Source organism: Aegilops tauschii, chromosome 2 (genome assembly GCF_002575655.3).
Source record: "Aegilops tauschii subsp. strangulata cultivar AL8/78 chromosome 2, Aet v6.0, whole genome shotgun sequence".
Taxonomy (NCBI): domain Eukaryota; kingdom Viridiplantae; phylum Streptophyta; class Magnoliopsida; order Poales; family Poaceae; genus Aegilops; species Aegilops tauschii.
The window spans coordinates 520,285,582-520,299,491 of NC_053036.3; the positions used below are offsets into that span (position 1 = coordinate 520,285,582).

General features: G+C 46.4%; 1 protein-coding gene across 1 annotated transcript; it reads right to left on the reverse strand.

The window, feature by feature from the left end:
• Positions 1-3,871: 3,871 nt before the first annotated feature.
• On the reverse strand, positions 3,872-8,414 carry LOC109766885 (uncharacterized). Its single transcript, XM_020325647.4, has 10 exons — positions 8,022-8,414; positions 6,757-6,976; positions 6,393-6,664; positions 6,122-6,287; positions 5,447-6,040; positions 4,962-5,342; positions 4,785-4,860; positions 4,490-4,701; positions 4,264-4,377; positions 3,872-4,171 (listed from the first exon to the last, which is right to left on the reverse strand). Exons 1-10 carry the CDS (start codon positions 8,138-8,140, stop codon positions 4,106-4,108), a joined length of 2,220 nt encoding a protein of 739 aa, XP_020181236.1. The 5' UTR covers positions 8,141-8,414; the 3' UTR covers positions 3,872-4,105.
• Positions 8,415-13,910: the final 5,496 nt, after the last annotated feature.

Consider the following 13,910-nt stretch of genomic DNA (forward strand, 5'->3'; position numbering starts at 1 on the left):
TTATGAGATCCATGATATTTAATAATGCCCTATAAATGTCCATGAAGCATGTGCGGTGGAGTAACTTGAAAATTGTCAAGTTCTGGATGATCCTATCATTAGAGCGGGACCAGGAAACTAGAGGTCTTCTCTCAATTCCTGACAAGTTTATTGTAGAACCTTCTCTGATCTGTTATGTGTGAAGCCTCGGGATTTTAGAACAGCCTCCTCTGGCACACTCTCTCTTGTCGGCCAACATATGGGACAAGTTGAAGATTTTGACCCCATGCAACCCTAGTTTAGCTCGTCAGACAACAGCTCCGAGAAAGGAGATATTGCTCCTCCATGAAATCCAGGCATGAGACTTGGGATACAATGACAGATCCAATGGGGTGCCGTGGGTGCCCTAGCACCGCCTCCGTACATGCAAAACTTTTATTACCGATAAACTGGGATTTTCTTTAGGGTCATACAAGGCATTTCTATTGTGAGTGATAAGTTTGGCACCCCTCGTGGTCAAGCTCTAGGTCGGTCGCTGCAGGGATAGGACTGCACTTAGGAAGACCCTCGTACGCACATAGCGAGGCACGAAACTAGCGATCGATCGATTGATTCATTACTATGTTAGTATGTTAACATAAAAAAACTGATCGATTCGTCCAAGTTATTTTTGTTTTGTTTTGGTTGATATGGCGATCACGTATTTGAAAGACAGATTTAAAGCACTCGCGGTGTTTAAAGATATATTTGAATTTTATTTAGCTTGGGCACCTAGAAGTCATTGAATGTTAATGAACTTGAAGCGTGTTGCACAAAATTTGCAGATATTTTCCTAATATCTCCATTGCTTATCGCTTCTTATTTACTATATGTGTGACTGTTCCACGGGCGGAAAAAAACTTTTCAAAGTTGGAATTACTAAAGAACTATCTTAGGTCAACAACGACTCAAGAGAGGTTGAATGGTCTGCCAGCATTATGCACCAAGAAGAAATTATTGGATGATAGCGACATTAAACTCATCATAAGTGACTTTGCATCTAGGAATATTATAAGAAAATGTTAAGGTAATATGTATAAATTATTTGATACGTATATTGTTTTAGATGTTTTTAAGTGTTATTAATAATATATTTCATATGTACACTGATACGTCTCCCGCGTATCTATAATTTTTTTTATTGTTCCATTCTATTATATTATCTATTTTGAAGTTTTATATGCAGTAATATGTTATTTTATATTATTTTTGGGATTAGCTTATTAACCCAGAGCCCAGTGCCAGTTTCTGTTTCTTCCTTATTTTTGAGTTTTACAGAAAAGGAATATCAAACGGAGTCCAAACGAAATAAAATTTTTGCGATGATTTTTCTTTGACCAGAAGACACATGTAGGACTTGGAGAGGAAGACAGAAGAGTCCCGAGGGCTCCACAAGCCCTCGGGGCACGCCCTAGGGGGGCGCCCCTGGCTTGTGGGCCCCACGGGACTCCTGCAACCCTAATCTTTGGCCTATAAATTTAGAAATATTCCTAAACGACCAGAAGCGTTCATAAAAATACTTTTCCACCGCCGTAACCTTTTGTACTCGTGAGATCCCATCTAGGGACCTTTTCCGGCACCCTGTCAGAGGGGGATTCGATCGCGGAGGGCTTCTACATCAACTCTATTGCCCCTCCGATGAAGCATGAGTACTTTACCACGGGTCCATAGCTACTCTCTCTTTGATCCTCAATACCATGTTCTCCTCGATGTTCTTGGAGATCTATCTGATGTAATCTTCTTTTGCGGTGTGTTTGTCGAGATCCGATGAATTATGGATTTATGATCAGTTTATCTATGAATATTATTTGAATCTTCTCTGAATTCTTATATGCATGATTTTATATCTTTGTATTTCTCTTTGAATTATCGGTTTGGTTTGACCAACTAGATTGGTTTTTGTTGCAATGGGAGAGGTGCTTAGTTTTGGGTTCAATCTTGCGGTGTCCTCACCCAGTGACAAAGTAGGGGTAGCGAGGCATGTATCTGTATTGTTGCCATTAAGGATAAAAAGATGGGGTTTTCATCGTATTGCTTGAGTTTATCCCTCTACATCATGTCATCTTGCTTAAAGCGTTACTTCGTTCTTATGAACTTAATACTCTAGATGTATGCTGGATAGCGGTTGATGTGTGGACTAATATTAGTAGATGCAGGCAGGAGCCGGTCTACTTGACACGGACGTGATGCCTATATTCACAATCCTTGCCTTGGATATCGTCATAACTTTGCGCTTTTCTATCAGTTGCTCGATAGTAATTTGTTCACCCATCGTATTATTTTCCTTCAATAAAGAAGCCTCTAGTGAAACATATGGCCCCGGGGTCTATTTGCCATCATATATTTTTAGATCTATAAACCAAAAAACCCAAAAATACATCGCTGCAATTTATTTACTTTTATTTTGTTTTATGTTTTAGTAATCTTTTATATCTATCTATACCATATCTCACATTTGCAAGTGACCGTGAAGGGATTGACAACCCTTTTATCGCATTGGGTGCAAGTGTTTAATTGTTTGTGCAAGTGCATAGATTGGAGACTTGCTTATATCTCCTACTGGATTGATACCTTGGTTCTTAACTAAGTGAAATACTTATCTGTGCTTTGCTGCATCACCCTTTCATCTTTAAGGGAAAAACCAACGCAAACTCAAGAAGTAGCGTACACAAATACATTGTTATTGTTAGAGGGCCTAAGTTTAGTCTCACCCCGGGCAAAATCTCAAGACTGGCCCTGGTTGAGTTATAGGTACCATGAGCATATACGGTGATGTCGGTTAGAAAGCTTTGCGTCACTATCCATAGGTGTGCGCAATAGTGGCACTACTTTTCAAATTAAACTTTTGACTCTCACACTGTAAACACACACATATCCAAATAACAGAAAGAGCACCACGCAAGGTGTAAGGTGTTAATCCTCTATGATGGCCTGATCCCAGATAAGCAAAGCCTCCTCTCTTAAATGATCTGAAGTGTTTTGACCACTGGCCGAACATCGAAAAGGGTTACTCCGATCTTCGATATCTTCTCTTCCCCATCGACACTTTGGTTCAAAGTAATTTCATAGGATTCTTGGAAGGGTTTGGATCCTTATGGAATTTTGCTAAATGGAATCATTACGAAAAATTCTGAAGGAAGTATTTGCACTCTATTTTGGAGAAACATTTCCATCCAACTAAACCTCTTGATTTTTTTTCGAAAAGGGGGAAATCCCTGGCCTCTGCATCAGAGTGATGCATACGGCCTCTTGATAAACTTCCTTTGTTTTTTCGGTGGTATCAAGCACCCTTCCGAATTCCCATGGTTTCCTAGTAATGTAGGAGTCAAGAGGACGTTTCTGCGTGGAAACATTTCCCATGGTTTCACATTTATCCTATTCCCACGTTTCTAAAATCCTAGTACTAATCGAAGAGGACCGACACCCTAGATGATGTAAATACTTTTAGATAATGATGGGATAATGCTCCCAACATTTGCATTTAGATGTTCTTTTAGATAATGATTGTGAATCATGTCATTCCCCTCCCAGCCAAAAATAAAGAGAACTCTTCATATCTTTTTTTTGGATAATGTTCATATGATTTAGTTAGGCGTGAATCTCTGCACTTTTCTTGAATGCTTCAACTATCTTTTGCCGTCACAAAAAAAAAAAAAACTATTCTTCACCGTGTGCACCACGATGGTTCATTGAAATGTTCCGGTGGCATGGGAGAATATCTTCATGCCACATGAACATTGATCCTTGAGTGTCAGATATAAAGGCAGAGGCATAAAGAGCTCGACTGCAATTCTCAACTATCGAGCAGGGGACTGACGGATAAAGTTACTCTAGGAACGAGCTGGGACAACGATTTCAGAGCAATGTACCGATATGCTCTCATTCTTTTTGTTATGTTGAGTCATAAGCACCATTAGCATACATGGTAATCCCGTCAGATGCCTGTTATTGACACAGTGCTTTCTTGGCGAACACCCGAAAGCTTTGCGTCGCTATCCATAGGTGTGCACAAATAGCTGCCTGCAGTTACAATTGCCCGTATACCTTGCCAATCACCCAGGCTTCGACCGAGAGCAGGAGATGGAACTCAATCGATCCAAGAGACCCCCATCGTCTTGGCCGCGAACGCGTAACGATCCGCAGCCTCGTCGATCTGCCAATCCAAATGCAGCAGACAGCCAGCAATATTTCAGTCACAGTGACAAGATCAAGGCGAGAGAAAAGAGAGAAGAACATCGGTCGTACGATTTTCTGCGTGGAGCGGCCGCAGCCGTGGCCGCTCTTGCGGTCGATCCGGGCGACGATGGGGTTGGTCTGCGGGCTCTGCTCCACGCTCGTGCACAGGACGTGCTGCATCGTCTGAGGAACAAAATCGTGAGTTCGACCGTGCTCTGATCTCCAAGGCAGAGTCTGCTTTGGATCGATCTTCAAGCGAAATATCAATCGGAAGCGTGCGTGCGTGTGTGCGTACCGCGAGGAACTTGAGGGTGTGCGACGGCACGACGCGGTCGTCGTGGTCCGCCGTCAGCAGCATGGTGGGAGGGTACTGCTGGCGGCGGTGCTGGTCGCCGCCGGCGCCCTTCTCCCACGGCCGCCTCACGTTGTGCAGCGGGGAGTACTTGATAAGCCAGCGGAATTCCTCCTCCTCCTCCGAGCAGCCGAAATCACAAGCCCATGCACGACCTGGATGCATGGCAGACATTCACAAGGTGACCACTTGGACACAAACAGGATGCGGTTTTCAGAGGAGAGGCGACAAGCAAAACCTATGGTGAACTTGTGGAACCGAAGCATGTCCATGACACCCACGTGAGCCAGAGCACAGCCGAAGAGACCAGGCCGCTGCAATCACGAACAATGAAACAACCTCCGCTCACTTTTGGAACAAATGATATGAGCTGCAACAAATTGGAACAAAATTATAAAGACTTAGCCAGCATTACCTGGTTGATGCAGGCGGCCACCAGGAGGCCGCCGTTGCTCCCGCCTTCGATGCACAGCCGGCTCGGGCTCGTGTACCCGGCGGACACGAGGAACTCGCCGGCGGCGATGAAGTCGTCGAAGCAGTTCTGCTTGTTCGCGAGCGAGCCGGCCTTGTGCCACTCCTCCCCGTACTCGCCGCCGCCCCGGATGTTGGCGACGCACGTCACGAACCCCAGGTTCCTCATGAGGACGACGCGGGCGGCGCTGAACTGCGGCGTCATGCTCATGCCGAACCCGCCGTAGCCGAAGAGCAGGGCCGGGTGCGACCCGTCGAGGTCGATGTTCTTCCTCGACACGACGAACATCGGGATCTTGGTCCCGTCCTTGCTTGGGTAAAACACCTGAAAAAGAGAAACCAACCAAGCAAGATCAACCGAACTGCAGATACACCACACACGGTTCAGGTATATATATTTGTTCATCTTCAGACAAGAGAATGTAGTACCTGCTTCGCTTCGAAGTCCGTGCGGTCGAAGCCAGGGACGGTGATCTCTCTGTATATGCTCATCTCAGGAACCCCGGAGCTCAGATCACACCGGTAGACGATCCCCGGCGTGAGGAAGCTCGAGAACTCGACGAACACCTCGGAATCGCAACGCCTGCCGGTGATCCCGTTGACGCTGCCTATGTCGATGGGTATGCCGTGGAGCAGCTCTCCGGCGGCCAGGCTCCTCATCTGCAGCACGTACTTGACATCTGACAGGTAGTTCACCAGAAGCTTGTCACCGTGGACAGCACAAGCGTATTCTAGGACAGCCTTGTCATCTTCAGGTAGAACATCGGTCCAGGACTGCGGGTCGTCGACGTCGACCCGCGACAGTTTGTACCTCGGAGCGTCTTTGTTTGTGAGGACTGTGAATCGGGTGCCGTCGTTGGCGACGACTCCGTAGCAGGCCTCGAATTCGTCCACGAGCTTCACGAAGGGGAGCATTTCGTGGGTTCCTTTCGTGCCTGAAAGCCCATGGGAAAGAGCTGAGAGGTCGCAGTAGTACAGCTTGTTGACCGGCTCTGAACTCTCTGAAACTGACAGAAGCACGTACTGCAACAAAAGCAGTAAAACATACTGCATCAGCTACCGAAGTGTCAACAAGATGGGCAAAGAACATGGTGGCTAATGTACCTTGCCGTCCTCTGTAACCTCAGGGGTGTATATGTACTTGGGATGCTCGGGGTCTCTCCAGCACATGACGTCGTCGGACTGTTCAGTTCCGAGGAAATGGTAGTAGACCTCGTGGTTGAGGTTAACGTCGGTCCTGATCCCGGACTCCGGCGCGCCATCGTCGTCCCTGCGCGCCAGAACCAGAGCAAGGCATGAGACAAGATGATACCCATGGATTTTACTACTGTATCAAGCAAAGCACAGAGCACTCATGCTATGAAGTGTCACTTACTTTGGAGCTGGGAAGCGCGAGTAGAAGAAGCCCTTGCCGTCGCTGGTCCAGGCGATGCGCGAGAACTTGACCCAGGACAGGGCGTCGGGGAGGCGGTGCCTGTCGCGGACGCGCATGACGCTGATGGTGACCCAGTCGCTGCCGCTGGCGCTGGTGCCGTAGGCCAGGTGCTCGCCGTCGTCGCTGACGCCGATCATGGAGAGCGACACCGTGGCGTCGTCGCTGAGCTCGCCCGGGTCCAGCAGCACGCTCGGCTCGCCGCCCAGCCCGTGCTGCACAGACGATTAATTCGGAGATGATCAGTACTGTGGAGTCGTTGCCTCTGAACTGAAGAAAAAGGTGGATGCAGCGGTGTGATGCGGACCTGGACGTAGAGGGCGCTGTGGGGGAGGAGGCCGGGGTTGTGGAAGTAGAAGTAGGTGCCGGCGCGCTTGAAGGGGGCGCGGTAGCGCGGGTGGTCGAGCAGCGCCGTGAGCTGCCCGCGCAGGCGGCCGCGGTGGTCGCAGGTGGCGAGCACGGCGTCGGCCACGGCCGCCTGCGCGCCCACGTACTCCTTCACCTCCTCGGACTCCAGCTCCTCCATCCTGACGAGCCCATACGTTACCCACGGCACGAAACAACAACGTGACAACCAGCGCCAGAGGCAAAGAGGTTCGAAGGTGTACAGTAAAACTGTAAAAAGCGCGAGCTTCGGTACGCTTCTGCAGAAGGTTCAGAGAAGCATGTGGGTGGCGTACAGTCTACAGCTTGCCGCGGTGAAATGAATGGAGCAGTGATCCCCCTCTCCTCTGGCGTGGTGAAATATTTAGCAGCAAGTGTTGTGTCATTACTGCAGTCTCCAAGGAGGTTGCATCTTTTGCTGCATAGGGGCGCATGAGCGCCACGAGCGGTGTGCTAGAGATTGATGCCACCACGGTGAGATGAATGGACCAATGATTCTCCTGCGCCGTCGTGCGAGTGTTTTGGCTGTAGGAGTATAGTAAAAAGAACCGTGCCGTGTGTGCTAAAATGATAGAAGTACATCCAAGTGACTGTTCCTTGTCCTAAACCCGTATGCTTGATGGAAAAATGAAACTGTACCTTCCTAGTAAAATGAACTGCATGTCCTGTGTATGCGTACAAATGCCATCTAAACCGTACTGCCTTTTTTTAAGGAAAAATAAAAATAAAACCGTGCTCCAGTAATGTTTTCCTAACTAAACTGTTTTCCTTTGTTCTTTCACCAATAATATTTGGCAGCAGCAACATAGCACGCGCATGAATCAATGATCTACCCGCAAAAAAAAGAGAGTATGAACCAAGGATTGAACACCATGGCCTTCGCGAAAACAAAAACAAAAGCCAGATTTCATGGTATGGCCGGATGGATAAAAAAAATGAGACCAGCCAAGGGCTAACCAACGGGTGGACGTCCCGTCCTCGGCCGGATGGATACGTTAGCTGAAAACGCAAACAAAAATCACTCTGCTTCTCTCGGGTCGTATGTATCAAGCTGGTTAAAGTTAATAGGTGCGCAGGCGGAAGAAACTCTCTCGCCGTCTCGCAAGTGTGCTTTTGAGCTCGAAGAGAAACGGCGAAAAGCAGACCACGGAAACGGGCGAATACCACGAGCAGATTCAGATCACTCACCATCTGTAGGGGTCCGGCACAAGAACGCCATGGTAGTCGTCGACAATGTCGCCGTCGCGGCGGGCCGGGGGGTACCGGAGAGGAGGCAGCGGCTCGTCGGCGGCGGCGAGGGAGCCCATGGCGATTAATAGGTGGCGAAGCAATACGCAACGCCCGCCGCAGGTGTGTGCGTAGTTGGTAGTGTATTGAATGAGACTGAATGAATGGCCTCCCGAGCGAGCGGAAGCACAAAGAAGTCGCACGATGACAACACATCACGATACCAACCCGTGGTATAAATAGAAATAGATGGCGAGGGAGTGTGCGCGCGCTGTGTGCAGGATGTGATAATAACGTGGCGAGCATTATTCGTGCTCCACAACCAAAAAAGGTTGTTCGGCGGCCACCGGCTGCATTTGAATACTGAGAAATGAAACCTAGGACGTATGAATTCATGAACCAAGTTTCCTGGCGAGCAGATGATGACACCTTTGCCCCGCACTTTGTACGCAGGAATGGGAACGGCTTTGCCCTTTGTGTTACATAAATAAATAAATGGGATGGGACATGGAAAAGAAACATAAAAGGGATATTGTGGTGGGAGCAGAGAGGGCTGAAAGAGACGGCGGAGCTGGCTGGATGTCGCCATGGAGATGTAAGAGTGTTGCCATGCATCAGGACGCGTCGCTGTCGGCCTGCCACGTGCGGGGCACGGCTCTGACCAATCGGCTCGATCTTCTGCGCGGGCTGCTGGCTTTGTCTCCGCTGCTTCGGGCTGCGTAGTCTAGCCCGGCCTTGATTTCGGGACCGGTTCTTGAACACCGGAGTCTAGCCACGTTCGACCGAGGGATGAATCTGGATGGATTTGGATGGTAGGATGAACTTGTAAAGTTCTTCCGGTGAAACCTACGTTTATGGGCGTGTTTGGTTGTCTACAAATGGCCCAGCCTAGCCCGCGCGGGAAAGATTGAGCCCATTTGATTGCCTGCGTTTACTGTGTGACCCGCATGACATGAAACTTGAAGCACCTCCAGGCCAGGCCTAGGGGAAACGCCTGAATCGGCAGTAGCTCGCGAGCCTGACTCGGGCGACGCAGGGGAGGGCGACGCGCTTCTCTCCTCGTGCGACCAGGGAGATGGCGCGAGCTCGCCTGCGTCGCCGAAAAAACGGCGGGAGGATTTCGGCTCACCTCCCGCCGAGTCCGCCCCTATTTAGCCCCCTCCCTCACCGCCCCAACTCCCGCCACCATTCTTCCCCCTTTCGAGCTTTCCCGCTGACGCGCATCGGCACCAACGAGCAGGTAAGCGGCGCATCTTCATCGGTCGGCGGTCCACGGCGTCGGCGGTCCTTCACCGGCCGGCGGTGATCTTCTAGGACCGTTCCCCCCTCGTCCTCGAGCTGCAGCCATGGCCTTTGTGAGTTCAACCCCCTCTTTCTCTCCGTTCCTTCTAGCTAGATCTGAGCTGTAGCTAGGGTTTGATGTAGATGCATGGTTGATTAGTCCTCTGATCTGTGAGCTCACATGATTGATTGCTGTGCTGCAGTTGCAATTTATGGTAGGGTTATATGTTCAAGCATGTGGTAGGCTAGATTAGTAGTAGAGTTTGAAGTTAAACCTTGTGCTTGTGTTGATTCGTGCTTAGATATGTGATTTGTACTTATTGGTGGTCCATTTGTAGCATGTGGTTTGTTGTAGATGTATATTCCTGCTCATAGATTGTCCGGTATGCTTAGTATGATATCAATGAACCATGTGCTTAGTATGATAGTGATGAAGCATGTGCTTGGTATGATAGTGATGAAGCATGTGCTTGGTATGATAGTGATGAACCATGTACATGTATTCTCCTGCTTTCACAGATTGTCCGGTATGTTGTGTGCTATGCTTACTGTCAATGCGTGCTACGATTGTAGGACATGACCACGCAGACGCAAGATCTTAGTCATGCCCTTGTCCTGTCCGACAGCCAGTTTGCTCCATCGTTTATCGAGGACTCGCAGCCTAGCTATGTCCGAGATGGCACCTAATTCAGAGGTGTTCACGTTTGATTCTGTCTATGTGCCAGTAGTGCTCGTTGAGCAAACTCCTGCTGCTGCCGCTGCACTCAAGGTAGCAACAGCAAAGGCAAAGAAGGATGGTAGGTCGAACAATATGAAGTGGCAGCTGTTCATGTCCACGTTCGTGCTGAACAAGATGAGTGAGCTCATCTCTAGTGGAGTTAGGACTGACAAGGGCTTCAAGGAGGTGCACTTGAACACCGTTGCGAAGCAGGTGTTCGATTCTGTGGGCAGGAGGTGTCCGCCACCCAGGTGTACAACCACCTGAGGAAGTGGAGAGGTCGATGAATCCAAGTGTCCAAGCTGAGAGACCTTAGCGGTGCCTCATGGGATAAGAACACTTGCAACATAGTTCTGGAGGCAGAGCACTACACCGGCCATGTCATGATTAGCTCATAGCCCTCTTCCTTTTCATACTGTCCACTAATACGTCTCCAACGTATCTATAATTTTTGATTGTTCCATGCTGTTATATTATCATTCTTGAATATTTTACAATCATTTTATATCTTTTTTGGTATTAACCTATTGACATAGTGCCCAGTGCCAGTTGATGTTTTCTGCTTGTTTTTTACATCGCAAGAAATCAATATCAAACGGAGTCCAAATGCAACGAAACTTTTTGTGGAATTTTTATGGATCAGAAGACACCCAATCGGCCGGAGAAGCACCTGGGGGTGCCCCAAGGGGGGCACAACCCACCAGGGCGCGCCTGGGCCCCCAGACGCGCCCAGGTGGGTTGTGCCCACCTTGGTGGCCTCCCGCACCGCCTCTTTGCTATATAAATACCCCAATATTCCGGAAACCCTAGGGGAGTCGACGAAAATCAATTCTAGCCACCACAAGTTCCAGAACCACCAGATCCAATCTAGACACCATCACGGAGGGGTTCATCATCCTCACTGGTGCCTCTCCGATGATGCATGAGTAGTTCATTGTAGACCTACGGGTCCGTAGTTAGTAGCTAGATGGCTTCCTCTCTCTCTTTTGATTCTCAATACAATGGTCTCTTGGATATCCATATGATGTAACTCTTTTTGCGGTGTGTTTGTTGGGATCCGATGAACTTTGAGTTTATGATCAGATCTATGTTTTTATCCATGAAAGTTATTTGAGTCTTCTTTGATCTCTTATATGCATGATTACTTATAGCCTCGTATTTCTTCTCCGATATTTGGGTTTTGTCTGGCCAACTTGATCTATTTATCTTGCAATGGGAAGAGGTGCTTTGTGATGGTTTGATCTTACGGTGCTTGATCCCAGTGACAGAAGGGAATCAACACGTATGTATCGTTGCTATTAAGGATAACAAGATGGGCTCTATTTCTACATAAATAGATCTTGTCTACATCATGTCATCGTTCTTATTGCATTACTCCGCTTCTCCATGAACTTAATACACTAGATGCATGCTGGATAGCGGTCGATGTGTGGAGTAATAGTAGTAGATGCAGGCAGGAGTCGGTCTACTAATCTTGGACGTGATGCCTATATAATGATCATTTCTTGGATATCGTCATGATTATTTGAAGTTCTATCAATTGCTCAACAGTAATTTTTTTACCCGCCGTTTGCTATTTTTCTCGAGAGAAACCAGTAGTGAAATCTATGGCCCCCGGGTCTCTTCTTTATTATATTTGCCTTCACGATCTATTTTTATTTGCTTTTATTTTTAGATCTATTAATCTAAAAATACAAAAATACCTTGCTGCAATTTATTGTTATTTATTTTATCTCGCATTCCCATGAGATCTATTTATCCAATCTACTACAATTTTATCTATCTTTTTACCCGTGAGGGATTGACAACCCCTCTCTTACGTCGGGTTGCAAGTATTTGTTCTTTGTGTGCAGGAGCTGTTTACGTGGTGTTGTGTGGTTCTCCTACTGGTTCGATAACCTTGGTCTCATCACCGAGGGAAATATCTACCGTTGCTGTGTTGCATCATCCCTTCCTCTTTGGGAAAATACCGACGTAGTTCAAGCAAACATCAAATGGAATTTCTGGCGCCGTTGCCGGGGAGACATCATCAACATCTACCAGGTTCCTAATCACAAATCTCATCTCCTTGCAATTTACATTATTTGCCATTTTCCTCTCGTTTTCCTCTCCCCCACTTCACAAAAATTTGCCATTTTATTCGCCCTCTTTTTCGTTCGCCGTTTTCTCGTCAGATCTGTTTTTCTGTGCAATCTTGTTTGCCACTTTTGTCGTTATGGATAGTTCTTCCGCTATTTTGTGCACTCCCGAGAACGAGGTTCTTAATTTTAAACAAAGGGGAGGGGAGAATTTAAAAGATGCTTGGTATAGGTTTTGCAATGCTCATAATAGATCTATCTGTAAGCAATCTATCGTTGTTCTTCTGCTTTATTTTTATGTGGGCATCACCACTTGGTATAGATTCATCCTTGATACGATTATCAGTGGAAATTTCTTGATGTGTCCCTCTCTTGATGCTTTTAATGCTATGGGAAATTTAGTGGGTTCACCACCACTTATGATTAATGAAACAACTTTGACTCTCAAGCATGTTATGGAGAGACTAGATGCTATTGAAAAGAAAATGCTTACCGAGGAACATATTGAAAACTTGGATAAAAAGATGCATAATTTTGCTACCAAAATTGGTAAGCGGGAGAAGTTTTTACGTTATTAAAATAAAGGGGACCGTAATGCATGAAAGAATTGTAGAAAGCCCCTCTCGGATCGATGCATTGGAAGAAATCTTTAGTAATCTAAGCACGGCTTTTGCTTCTGCTAAAACCATTGAAAAAACTCCCGTAAAGATCGGCAAGATTACAAGTTACTAAGAACAAGGGTGCAACTTCTAGTAACAATAGTAAAGAAGATCTTAAGATGATTAGTATTCACCCGGATTTTGTTGAAGTTATAAGAGATCCTTTGTGCAAGAATGAATTCCTTAAACTTGCTCCTAGGAGTATTGTCATTGAAAATCTGTATGCCAAATCCTTGAAGAATTTGAAGTGTTTGATTGAAGAGTTGGAAACTAAAGATGACAACACTTAGATCCTTTGTGTTATGCCTAGCTAGGGGCATAAAACGATAGCGCTTGTTGGGAGGCAACCCAATGAATAAAATTTATTTTTGTCTTTTTCTTTCTGTTCTTGAGTGTTTGCACAATTATGCTACTGTTATGATTGTGTTTTTGTGTTTTAATTAGTGTTTGTGCCAAGCAAAGCCTTTGGGATCATGTTGGGTGATAGTTGATTTGATCTTGCTGGAAAACAGAAACTTTTGCGCTCACGAAAATAATTCTCATTTTTAAAGAAGCGTGATAAAATACCAATTATTTTTGCAGAAGATTAATATACAAATTTCTCACGTGCTCCTAATTTTTTCAGAATTTTTGGAGTTACAGAAGAATTCGAAATATCCAGATTGCTACAGACTGCTCTGTTTTTGACAGATTCTGTTTCCTTTGCGTTGTGTGCTTGTTTTGATGATTGTATGGTTTTCTTTGAAGAGTTTTTTCCAGAGAAAAGTTGTAATACAGTACATATAATGCAATAATAAAATATGAATGAGTTTGCAACAGTACTTATAGTAGTGATTTGCTTTCTTATACTAACGGATCTCACGAAGGTTTTGTTGAGTTTTGTGTGATTGAAGTTTTCAAGTTTTGGTTGATATTACGATGGATGAAGGAATAAGGAGTAAGAAGAGCCTAAGCTTGGGGATACCCATGGCATCCCAAGCTATTATCCAAAGAGAAGCAAGCAACTAAGCTTGGGGATGCCCGAGCGGCATCCCCTCTTTCTTCTAACGACCATCGGTATTTTACTTGGAATTATATTTTTATGCGTCACATATTATGAGTTTTGCTTGGAGCG